The 13,422-nt window shown below is 43.6% G+C and overlaps 1 protein-coding gene across 1 annotated transcript in view; it reads left to right on the top strand.

The window, feature by feature from the left end:
* Window positions 1-843: 843 nt before the first annotated feature.
* Window positions 844-13,422, top strand: part of LOC111268769 (ras-specific guanine nucleotide-releasing factor 1) — a gene marked incomplete in the record, with an annotated part of 88,818 nt that continues 76,239 nt past the window's right edge. The window contains 1 exon segment of the mRNA XM_086971802.1: window positions 844-1,162. Coding sequence (XP_086827928.1) covers window positions 1,063-1,162 — 100 coding nt within the window.

Genomic DNA, 13,422 nt, shown 5'->3' with positions numbered 1-13,422 from the left:
TAGTATGACCCGTATGTAGCAGTGATATGACGTCGTTTCAATTAGCATCCTCGAAGGAGTCCTTTCTTCACATTACTTCCGTTAGCTCGGCTACTCTACTCAATATTTCGAATCCCCTGACTCCAAATTCCTTTATAGATCTGAAATCCCTATAGAAACACCCCCCCCCCCCGCCCCTACAGCCCCACATCCACCTTTTGGCTGACCCTTTACTACCACCAACGCCCGCTGCGAATGCTAGCGAGCATCTCTTTTCCTGTATGCTACATAAGTACATGTACAATACCATGTAATTAGTCAATAAGTTAACTTTCTCGCATTAGTTAAAAAAGACAGCAACAATATGGAAGGGGGGCCACCACCAATGTTCAGTGTCGTTCGTATCACGTCCGAACCCCATCGGTCCATTCTCTTTTTTCATCCAGAGTTTTGTTTGTTTACGTTGCGGGTTCTCCTCAGGCTTTCTCTGTCCGCGTAGTGTAGAAGTCGGACTTTCCACGTCCACGGACGCTGTAATAGAGTGTGCTTGGTTTCACTAAGTCTCATCCGCTAGAAGCCTGCATAAAAAAATTGCTCATTGACTCTGCGTTTAATTCCGCATAGCACACAGTATTATAGTATTTTTACGTACTTGTGCGGACGATCCTGTTAATGATATCTCTTTATTTCATATGATTGTAGTAATACCATAAATCGAGTTCGGCCAAGCTTGGCCTCTTGAGCGACAATTATATATATATATATATACTACACTGTTGGGGTTGATGGACAATTCCGCGCACCTTTTTTTTAGGGTACCTGACTTTACCTCAACGCAGCGTTGTCGGCAAGTCGGAGCTGTAATCAAACACAGACGTAACTTAGTTCTGTTATTGGATTCAAAACACCCTTGATTTCACAATATGTGCAAATAGTTAACGTATTAGTAATCATACCACTGTTTTTCTGTGTAATCGGAATGTAACGTAATGTCCATTGCGTCACACGCAATGGGCTTCTTCCGGATTAACACATGGCAGCATGTGCGGTTAACACGAACAGGGGAGGTCATAACGTGTTAAAATGCAAATTGTATATTTCAGTGAGACGCTGATGTTCCTACACCAGATTTTCTTGAAGGGCCTGACAGCCCGGATGGAAAGCTGGCCTACACTGGTCCTTGGTAAGTGCCTTACTGCTTACTGCACGAATCCGTTTCGTGTCTCTTCGTGTCAACATCCTGATCGACTTGTGCAGATACATCTCGGACCCAAGTAATCCTCTTTTCTGATGTTTCTCAATCTATAACCACACTATTATTAATGCAAATATTGTTTTTTTCACCATATGGCACCTTAGCACTTCATTTCTTTGGCACTATTATATTATTATTGTTTGTATTTGCAAACTAAAACTGTCCTCTTGTTGTGATGGCACAGTCCTAAAACGAAAGTACGTTACAGCTTTTAATTACATACGTATCTGTTAATTTCAACAACGCTTGGTTCCTTGATGCAACTAAGGCTTAAGTAGGATGCACTTGTCCTCCATTCGCTAGATTAAACAACAAGTTTTTATCAATTTCGACTTGCTAGAATTGCTCTTATCGTTTCGACGAACTCATTAATAACACGAAAAAAAAAAAAAAAAAAACATAAATAGGTTCTATTGTCGCGTATTTTAACCTATTACGTTCGACCTGTACATCAACAATTCGTCACCTTAAACTCTTGTTCTTTTTCTAACGAGTTAACATGTACGAATGTTTATGAAACGACGACACGTCGATGACTATTCGCTATCTGCCCGATAAATTTTTAAATGGAAAATGTCGCACTATGTGTTCTAAACAGAAAAACATTTTTTACAGCCTATGTATCATATATTATGCTTCACTATGCTATAGGATGCCTGTGTCGATGTTCTTTTCGGCTACCTTGTCGTACATATCAGAGTCAGTCATCAAATTGTTTATTTGTACAGTATTGTTTTTTCAGTACGTCATTGTGTATAGATGGGCGGGTGCTGTGCCGATTATCCTTAAGTCGAACCTCCTTTTCAAATGGACACCTGTTCTTTCCCACTTGAGGTCATGATATGGTAAATAGAACTTTCTGCCAAAATAGCCGATGATTATAGTGGCAACCTTATTAAATTTACGTACGCACATTTTTTTGTACGAAAAAAATATAACTGCAATGGACTTTAATACTTCTAAAACTGTCCCATCACAAGTGAGATTTAAGCTTGTTTAGGAAAATCGAACCGAATGCATCCGATATAGGGCCACTTCGATCAGATGTATACCCTCTCTCACACACTCACTCTCTCTCTCCCTCCCTCTCTCTCTCTCTCTCTCTCTCTCTCTCTCTCTCCCGCTCTCTCTTACTTTCTATCTATATATTTATATATGTATATATATATTTATGTATGTATATATACAGATATTCTAGTGAATTTTATCCCTCTTATTTTTGTTTGGCGGAAGTCTTGAGTGACATCGACGTTGTTTGAACTTCTTTCGAATGGTTTTATGGATTTGGAAGATGCAGGACTGCCGAATCGACTTTATACAACAGCTGTTCTTCTTCTTCTTCTTCTTCTTCTTCTTACGATACACTCCGTTATGCGTTCGTTCTCATAGTTTATTTGATATTGAATGTACCCATTTTAAGCAGTAAGTATTCGAATATGCACAGTTTTCTTTTTTTTTTCTTTTCTAGGGCCTTCTACAAACCTGTCTACCCCGAACTTTTTAACCTTAAATATAGCTTCGATAGCTATAAAGGTATAGAAAAGCAAATAATAACGCCTCATGCGTGCGACTCGCTAGGCCCGGTTATTGTATCATAGAAAAGAAAAATAATGCGACGACACTGAACATCGGACAAATCCTGCAATTTCCAACGCATAAAATCGTATCTCCCCTCACTGTATCATTTCGATTGCTATCACTATCTATATATCAGTTGATTGAGTGTTGGTCGAAGTGAATTCAAGTGCCCTTTGATTGGTTAATGTTGAAAGCTAAACGTTACAAAACTAAAGTGTGACTTGTATTTTTCTGTGTGATTCGTTTGGTCCTTCATTCTTCACAAACTGGCTTCACAAACTTCGAATGACGAACCCAAAGGGACAGGTGAGAGAATGTTCAGTCAGTCAAACGAATTAACGATAGTCCAATAGGTGCATGCGACGAACGTTTGCTCTGTTGACAAACGAGAAGGAAATCACCACTTAAAGTTTTGCGCCCGCGTAGTTCTCTCGTATCAGATTGTTTGGCCTCTTTTTATTTTACCGATACTCTCCTATGGATTGTACAAAAGTAGTGGGTATTATACTACTTGGCGCCCCCATCACGACGACAACAACAGGGATCTTTTTAGACAATAACACGTTGTTCACAATACGTGTTGATGTGACAGGTTATAACAACACAATGATAACACAACTAAGATAAACGAATATAATTATTTTTTCTCTACACAAAGTAGGACCAAAAGGGAAAACTGTGGCCTTTTTCCTTAAACACGAAAGAACAATCTGCTATCTTTCAAAAGGCATTCTTTTGCAATTTCCCCCAAAATACACGCCTCTCCTTAAACATCAAAGTTGAACAGTGCTTCCTCGTAGCTCCTCAAGGTAGACTTGGCTTCCTTCCTTTCCACATTTCTGGTGTGCTACCCTTACGCTTTCCTATTTTTGCCCCTGACCAACGACAGACTGCTGAATGCAATAAACCCCCAGCATCGATAAACCGACCGAGTTTTAACAATATACACATACATGTGCAAACCGCGTGAGGACACAGCACCCATGCCAGATGAATTAACTAACAGCAATTACTGAAATAACCAGTCAGCTTAATAAATCTAGGATCAACCCTTTTCATTCTCATCCATTCGTGTCTATCTTTCTAATACACAACTAATAATTAGATTTAGCGCTTTTTCTATGTTTTTGAATCAAATGAGACTCCATCAAAACTCGGGTATGTAATTTCTCTCACGATTTATGCTACGACTATATTTCTGCCTCCATTTGTAGCATTAGTTTCACTTCAGCGATGCGCATTTATTCCGTTTGTTGCTTTCTGCTGAGTTCTTTAGCTCGTCTATTACGTGCGTGTAATATATATAGTTGCACGCTCGCTGTGCAGGCAACAGTTGTAACGGACCGTAACGCTTAATGCTTCGACTTCTGTTACTGCCAACGACTCAGGGATGAGATAACTGCTGTGGCTCCGCGCTAAAATACGTTACAACCAAGTGGCACTTTTCCGCGGAAACAGAAACCCTTTTCTGTCATGCTGCTACTGATGGGTTGCCGAGTTCTTTGTGACCATCTACGTGCCAAGTAGCACGACGCTGCTATTCATTCCGTTGTAGAACATGCCGCTGCGAAAATCGATTTTTCAGCTCGCTGACAAACATTTTCGTCGTCAATGTGTTTTCTTTTCTTTACCTTTTCTTAACCCTTACTAATGGCCGGATAGTCATTTTCATCCAGCTCTTGTAACACCATTCGTTTTCGATTGGACCGCTGTTCGAGTTCCCCAGCAGGCCGTGTAGGTCTGATCGGTAACTGCTTCAATCATACGAGCTTCTTGTTCTTGTGTGGTCTGCTATCGTGGCCTCCTTGTCTGGCTCAACTAGTATTAATTGATACTGATATTACTACGCGAATGCCACAAATTACGTTTTCTTCACAACGGACTAAGCAGACGCCTTTCTTTATCAACACTACTGCTGTACCCATAAGTCGATCTGCTATCGGACCAGTTTTGCTATGCAGTAGAAAATGAGTATGCATATGATACTCTAATAGTGACGAAGCGAAGCTATGGAAGATCCAAAACATAATAACGCTGCTTGGTGACAAATGCATGGACTCGGAAGTCGGAAGCTGCGCCATTGTTGCTAACCATGGCGAAAATAATAGTGCCCATCTAAGGTAACCTGCTTCAACACGATTGGGATTGTTATCTATGTACACACATGTTTTTTGGACCAAGGAATGGTCCGAATAACCTGTTAGCGAGCGGCTTGTCGCTTTAATCCAACAAACAATGTGTTTTTGGGCTTCGGCCTAAGCACTATCGTCATGCCGGCTGGATAGAATGAGGAGAATGTACGCTGTTGACGAAAAGGTAACGCTGAGTTCAGCTGGAGACGACGTTTATGTGACGACAAAATTGTTAGCAAGTGGTAAACTATGCCTGCATGTTTTTCGTGTTTTTTATCTCTATTTTACTCTCACTCATTCATTCTCTCTCCGTTCCTTTTTCCTCCGACTAGTTTCTCTACGGCGGTTGCTTATCTTGCTTGGCTTTACCGGGGAATGCCAAAAATTGAAGTGACCATGTAAAGACAATAGCTGAGTGGCTGATGCCAGCTGAGTGAGGCAACTTTGAATGATCCCCTCATCCCAAAGGGGTAAGTCGCTAGCCGAAGCGATGGCTGTCGCGGCTTCTGCTGCTTCTTAGCCAAATTAGCGTCGACACAGAATCTTCCAAAATGTAACTGCAGCGACCATCACCCCCGAAGCCTTGCGGTGGTGTGGTTAGCAATAAACGGTCGGCCTCTATCGCTATGGCGTCTTGTCACCCCATTGCTGCCTGCATTGATTCCGCTACTCTTGCAGTGCGCGGCAGACTCCGTCGCCTTTGCACGTACAGTGAGATTGTTGCTGCATGGCCGTATAGCCACATTTAGCGATCATCGCATAGAGAAAATTCGTAGCAAACTTCTAGGAAGGAATAGAAAAAAAGCGAGATGTCTCGCTGGTAGGTGTTCTTCTGGTCCTTTTGCTGCTACTGCCACTACTGGTGCCCTTGCTATGGTAAAAGTATGATTGGCGAATGCATCTTCTTTGCCTTAAAACGGACAGAAGCGTTCATAGAAAGCAGAGCAGAGAATGATAAGATGCCCAACAAGACGTGCTGTTTCACAGGGCAACAGCCACAACGATGACAAGAATGGGGAGAATGACGAAGGCTTTCGACGTGCGAGGCAGTCCTGCTCATTGCTGATACTGCTGGTACAGCTCTGCATAGTAGACGTATTGGAACATGGGCGACTTCGTGCACAAATACAAACGGCGCCGGCAACGACGTAAGCAGTAACAGGAGTAGCAGCAATAGAACCAAAGAAAAGACGGTCGTTTACTTTGACGTCAAGTGGGTCTGGCAGATGGGAACAGCGGTGCATCGTCTCAGGGACGGGCGGGCGGACGGGCGGGCGACAGCTAGGCCACCTACTGCGTGATTGGCTTTCGTGGTCCTTCCTTCACAACATGCAACTTCATCTGCAGCTAGGCGTATACGCCAACGAAGACGCCACTTGAAGCTACTGCGCGTGTGTATGTGTGGGGTAGTCCTCCTGTGAGCCTGTTTGACGGAAGTACCACTAGTTTCCAAGTTCCTTTCTACCACTCATAGCTCATTCGTTGCGAATTTCCCTGCTAGGGGGAAAAAAGAGAGGCAATCAGTACTCTGTGCATCGCGTATCCATAGAAGAATCGAGGTCGTGGTCAGACTCGTGGTGAGGGCTCGTCTCGGATGGGCTCAGAGCCCGTGTAGGACATCAGCCGTCCAGCACCGATCGGGCGACGCTACAGATCCTTCTTCACGTGGTCGTTTTGGGTGAGTCGCATCAGCAGCATTTTCAAAATTCAATTTGCCCCCCACTCTGGCTATTGTTGGCCGGTGTTGCTACTGTTGAGGCCGGAGAAAAGGAGATAGCGAGAAAACCTAGAAAAAAGGAACTTATGCGATAGCAGAACGGCTTTTGAGCCAGTCGCACAGTCCGCACTCTAAACTTTCAACGTCTCAAAATCTCGGCAGTTTCAGGACCGGACATGTTTTTAGTAGGCGGCACATTTTTTCTGTTTCTTTCTTACCTTCTGTCGTGGTGCACCAGTAGTGTACATAGTCGGCATGCGACCGGCACTAATCCTGATGCCCTTACTTCTAGCCGAATGGCTAACGAAGCTTTATCGACGTAAGAGTCGCCATTCGGCCGTAAAGAACTCGATCCGCAAATCAGCCGTTTGTACTATGGAGGCAATTGCGATGACGACGACGGTACAAAGGTGTTCAGCCATCCTGACCAACCTCAAAGTTAAATTTAAATGCACGAACCTAGCGGGGAGATTTTCTATCCCGAGTCAAATCAAGATGAAGGGCAAGGCGCAATCCTGTTATCGCAATACCACTGGCACATGAAGACATATAACGTACTGGCATATTCGCATAGATTAAACAGTACACGCTCGAGTCAGCAGCGATGTGACAGTTTTGCGTAGTGGTTCGTTACATTGTGTTTTGTACTGGGCGATTCCATAATTATCTTTCACACAAAATGTTGTTAGCTTGCTCAACTATTTAACCCTCTTTTTACGTCATCATCGTAGGGCCTCGTTGCCCTTCGGTACGGGCTTACTCATGCCGTGCATGGGGAGAGAAGAAGCTAAAGCGGCTCATTAAACCACTCCCCGCAGTGTCTAATGTATCTCGCAGGCGATTTAGAAGCACAATCAAAGGTGAAACTTCGAGGTGGTGGATTATACAATTTCCATTCAAGTATATTAGGCGGGGGGCATTCGCTCTGCCTGTAGGTTAACGTGATATGTACATATATACATACTCGATGTAAGTATATAAATGCGTGCAATTTTATTGGATGCGGTAAATGTTCGTATCGTCGCTCGTTAGCTGTCGTGGAAGGTCGTTGCCATCGCAAATTTTTATTATATCTGCCTGAGGTTGGCTCATTATATAACCTTTGTATTCACTGCCCGACTTACGCTTGCTTACATACATGTGTCGTATATATGAGTATATGTAATAGTTTCTTCCCTAAACGATAGAACCCAACGAATAGGTCCGGCCGCCTCTATGGCGCTAATAACTCGTTACGGGGCAAGCGCCACGGATGCTTGTAGCCAACCAGTGCTACTCTGCATACTAGTCATCGTCCGTGGTGGCATGTCGTTCGCACACGATCACTATAATGATAATTGGCGTCATAGTTTCTGATCATAGTATTTTCATACGCCTGATAGTTACTGATCCACTGCTGAATCTGTCGCTATCGATTTGCTGCTCCTGTTCACCGCTGTTCAGTCTGTGTCTCCGTCTCTCTGCCACATTTGTATAGACGTCGTTGTGTCTTCTTATCTAGTTAACACACGAAGCTGTTGTTGCTGCCTGCATCGTCGTTACAGCCGCAGTGACTTATTAATACCTTGCCCATAGGCGAGGCATGAGATCTGTCCTAGGCTACGTTTAGTCTCATGAAAAACCTCGCGCTTCATCGTTTCTGTCCTGCCGTTGTCCTTACTGTGTCGACTGGTGTTCCGCCTCCGGTCCTGACTTCTCGAGGCTTTGCCGCTGTACCCTTGGTCGCCTTCACTTGCTGGTTGAAGTATCGGAAGAGCAGATTCTTTGGGTAATAAGAGCTGTGGATCTCCTGAGGAGTCCGCAGATTCATAACCGGGAACAGGCCTGAGGTCACTCCACCCAGCCGATATTGTTGTCCTGTTGTCGACCATGTTCCGTTGTCCTGCCCGTAGGGGTGATATAGCTCGTTATTCTTTATTGTTATTTGTCCTTCTATAGGCTTGTCTTGGCCATAGACGTCTTCGTCGTGGATCATGGCCGTTGTAGTTTTTGTCACCACAAACACCATTTCGTCAGAATGGTTTTAATATTCGATCTCGCCGCACAGTATCCACTAGTGATTTGTTCGAGTCTGCCTCCATCCATTCGTGCCTCATTCAATCTTCAGTTTACACCATATGTACTTGTCCATCCTTCAATACTTGCTTCTTTCTTACCTCGCGGAAAAACATCTTCTTATTCTTTTCGTGACCGTGAACTATATTTATGGAACTATCACAGTATTTGCACTTGAAATGTCTGTCAACCATTTCATTTTTCTAGGATTCTGAACAACGACTACCGTATCACAACAGGATGGTAGTAGTATGTATATTCTAATAGCTCGGATGCCTCTATCGCGAAAAATTCTCAGCTGCTTGGCGTCTTCTCCGTTTAAAAAACATCATTGCATTTCAGAATGCGCTTGAAAATGGTCCGTCTGCCGTTGCGTTCCTTTATCTGTTTGTTTCCCGCACAGCTTGATTATATTCTAGTATTAACTAGATAATAACCGACCCCTTATTGGCTTCCTCTCATAATTTTCAATTGACTAATGCTAAGGTATATATTTTTCTGCGAAGCTCTGTCCTAGTTCTACACGATGGATCTCATTGTTTTGCTCGGATCACAAGAACTTGGTGATGCTGTCCATATTGTGAAGGCAACCTGTAAGTGAAGGTTATAGTTTTAGCTAACAATTACTCCCGTTTAAATGTAGCTCAAGGCGCCCTATTTTGAACTCAGTAATTCACTTTTGAGTAACATACTCGACCAAGGAGCCCAGATTGTTTCGGCAGCTCCTTGAACTCGATGGAAGATGACCCAGGTATGTGGAAGCTGTTATTTCTACACAGCCCCACATACGCTTTTTCAAATCAAAGCGATGCTTTATAATCTAAATAGAGGAAGACAATCAGAGACACAGTTTCATAGAGCAAGCTTTTTCAACGGTATAGATCGCCAAATTCAGTAAAAAACATTACAAAACCACCGTAGTAAATAAAGGCAACCACTACTTATTAACGGCCTAATCGATGTGATTCAATGAAACTTGAACTGGAAACGTATTTTTTTAATTGATCCTTATCTAATTTTCTTTGCTCCTCTATCGGCGAATTATTACCATCCAATAAAACGAAAACGGCGACAACATCAACGTCCTACATATGTCTCAAACAAACCACAATATATATATAGTATACAGTCGTCTAACAACGAAAACCGTGGTACGTATTTAAAAGTAACAATAGTACGATATTACATTCTATCAACATGTCTCATAGCAACGCGCCACCTCGCTCTTTCTGTCTTTATCGATCAGGTTCTCTCACCTACCTTTGGAGGAATAATGCAAGGCATGACTTCCTTTATTTTTCTAGACACATATATACACACAATCATATATATATCTCTGTATATGTAAGATGTTTTTGAGTATTGTTTCTGAGCGTATTATCACGCTTCATACCGAAGTTTCGATGATCTGACTGACATCGAGTCCGATCAATTTTTCCAATTGTAGTGATCACACGCTTCTCTGTCGATTTCTTTTTGTCTCACTAATGCCATACAGTATCCTCTTCTACGAATATATGTTTTGTTTTGTCTATGCTTGTATATATTACGTAATATGTTTTGAAGTACCATTTTCTCTGTCTGTCTTTCTTCTCTTCTTTTTCACGTCCTTACGATGTTGTGTATTTTTCTTATGTATTTGTCTATTTACTCACGTGTATTTAAGTTCGTCATATTGGATCAATTTGTTTGGCTCGCTAGCACTCGTCACCCCTGTTCATACCTCCTTTAAAACACCCTTACTAAATACCAATTAGTACTTCTAAATTTTATTGTATCATAGTTACTGTATAATCCTCCGCTGTGAACCACTTTCAGCCGAATGTAGAGCAGCAGTTGGTGTCGTTTCGCCTTGAATCGTCTCGTGCTCGACAGAAGGGGTCCACTACGAATTGCTATCGTCCAGTTCGAAGTTTTCGTCCGCGGATTTTCATAAAAAAAATCCTACGTCATCTCGATTTATTTGCATTTTTCTATAACTCCATCATATCAGTGGTTACTTATTGCTGTGTTATGCTCTTTCTTTCCAGTAGTAAATTCTACTTCAATCCCTCTACGAGCCGCCTTTGCCCCCTTTCTCTCCGTTTTCTATTATACATATACGTATGTATACGCACTATCTATATATATGTATCTGTTGCACATATGTAATACGACATAACACTGTTGCACTAAAACCATTGTTGTTGACTTTAAATGTATTATATTTTCTCATTATCCACCAAACCGTTCCAACGTACTTTGTTTCTCTTACATCTTGTACGATATCGACGTGTTTCTGATTGCTACCTCGGCCCCACTCGGCATCGTTTTACACCAATCTCTAATGTGATTCGACTTATGCACTTGGACCTGCGGCAGACAATCCTTTATCTCGCCTCCGTTAACCTCTCACTTTCTGACTCGCGCCCTGTTGTTCGCTGTCTTAAGCCCTAGCAGCGATACATTCTCCGGAATCTCGAGTTTCCACTCGGACAGCTTCTCCTTAAATGTCTACTGCTTCGATCATTTTTTTTTGTTCTCCTTCTTCTGACGCGCTTCATATGCGTCTCCGCGGTTTCTGTTGCTCCTATGCGCTGCTATTCTATTTTACGGAATTTTCTAACGACCCCTCTAAGGTCTAGTATAGCGTATATAGTAGCGCCAGTGGTTGTGCCACTACCGCCAATAGATTCATCGTACGTGGGGCTCATTCTCGATTCGTACTAACTGCCCACGGCCGTGCATTTGTGATCTGCCTCTTCGCTTCATCGGCAAGATGTGCGGTGGCAACACTTCCTCGAACTCTACGGCCCATATCTTCTAATTCCTTTTCTGTCTAGGAACCTCGCGTCTTCCTGATTAATTTTTTTGTAGATTAGATCCCTCTTTGAGGGCAACGATTCAGAATAGTAGTTGCTGCGGGGACGGCGGTAGCAGCGGCACAAGGCATTTCTTGGCTTCGTCTGCACTCCACTCTGTGTCTAGCCCCATGCCTGCATCTTTCTGTCCCAGTCTGCTTGTTTATCGATTTCGACACGATTTTTTTGACAGAATGGCGGTCCTGGATTCGCTCTTTCTATTTCAAACGCCTTCATCAAGTCCACCCTCGGCTCTAGTCTTAGCCACCTACCCATCAACGGAATGAAACGCCAACTAGCGATTTCCGCTACACCCTCAAAGACACGGCCGCGTTTATGAACGTACACGTATACAAAAAATCTTTTTCTTTCGCAGTCTCTAAAGCAGGCAGCTCTCGCTGGCTCAGCTGGCCCATTTTTGCACTTCACGACAACGATGATGAAGGAGAGGTCGATCTTTCTTCGATTGCCCTCGAACCCATTCTTTTCCTATAGAGCCTATCCTGTTTCTATCCTATCTCAAATGTCCTTTCGCCCTTGTAGACCCGTCGTGCTCCGTTCCTGTCTATATTTCGTGCCATTCGACCACCACCTTAAGATTAACGAGCGACTTCGTTGTACTTGGACTGTACTTATACGTTGTGTTCATTACTTGGTTATGCTTTCTGGACTCGTATGCCACTCGCATGTATCGACACTACCCGATAGACTTCGTAGTCTGCACATGTTGTTCATCTACTCAGTGTTGTCAGTGAGGCTACCACCTTGTTGTCGTGGGATGAATTTATATTGCGTAGAGTTGTCGCGCGACTTCTCTCACGATGTCTACTTCAATTTGCCTTCTAACATACCGCTGTGTCGCACCTTCAATGGCAAGGGCGTAGTATAGGGATTGTTGGAGTGACACTCCCCGTTTTTGAGGGTAATAGAAGCCGACAGCATGCGGCCACGGTGCGGTAGTTTCTTCCGTTCCTTCACTTTTTCCTTTACCCCACTGGTAGCAGTTCTTTGCGTAGCTTACGTTGCGTTGGCGTGCTTTGGATACAGGATATATTTCGACTAGCACGCTGACGACATTGATCACGTTCATAGGTTTCATTCCCCCTACACCCTCCCTGCCCCCTAGCCTACCCCTCTACAACCGTGCTTCTTTTTCCTCTAGGGTTGTTCGGGGTCTCTTGTTCCCGCTCGCTGCAGACTCTGCTATCACTACTACTGTTGTCACTTTGAAAGCATCTATATGTCTTCTACAGTGACTCCGGTATATTTTGTAGGTGCTTATCCGTGCTCTATTCGGAGGGTCTATCAGCTTTAGTGTCGGTTTAGTCTGCAGTGGCTCTTATCGAGAGGTCGTTGGGCACGTTCATCTTCTGTTCCCGTCTGAAGCTGCTTATGCCTTCTTTACTCATGGTGCTCTCCTGCTCGTGCTTTACGTCTCCGTTCATTTTTTCCATGTCCCTCCTGGGCTCTCAGCCACCGGTAACGGCCAGCGGGCGACGCGCTACCTCAGGTACCTGGCCAGATGGATCCAATAGCCAACACAGGCTCGTCCCTGTCCTAGAGCAACACAGGACGTAGCCCTTAAAATTAAACCCCACCAACCTTCTAGCACTCTTAATCATTTTCTGCTTCTGCTTTTGTCGTCGAAATGCATACAAGTCAACCTCGTCCATGTTCCCCGATTCCTGCTGCTGGCTGGGCTGTAACACCGCTGTTAACGACGTTAGGTCGAGACTTGCCGTTTGTCGACCTGAGCAGGCCCGTGGTCTCGCCGGTGCCGGTCTTATAAAGCACAGAGTCTTAAATTTTTAACTCTATTATAACCTCAAAGCGTTAGTGCCCTTCGCGAGAGTACGGGGGGGGGGG

This window comes from Varroa jacobsoni, unplaced genomic scaffold (assembly GCF_002532875.2).
Source record: "Varroa jacobsoni isolate VJ856 unplaced genomic scaffold, vjacob_1.0 scaffold_1318, whole genome shotgun sequence".
In the NCBI taxonomy this organism is placed as follows: Eukaryota; Metazoa; Arthropoda; class Arachnida; order Mesostigmata; family Varroidae; genus Varroa; species Varroa jacobsoni.
The sequence above is the reverse complement of the archived record's forward strand: the minus strand, read 5'-3'. Positions and strand labels throughout refer to the sequence as shown.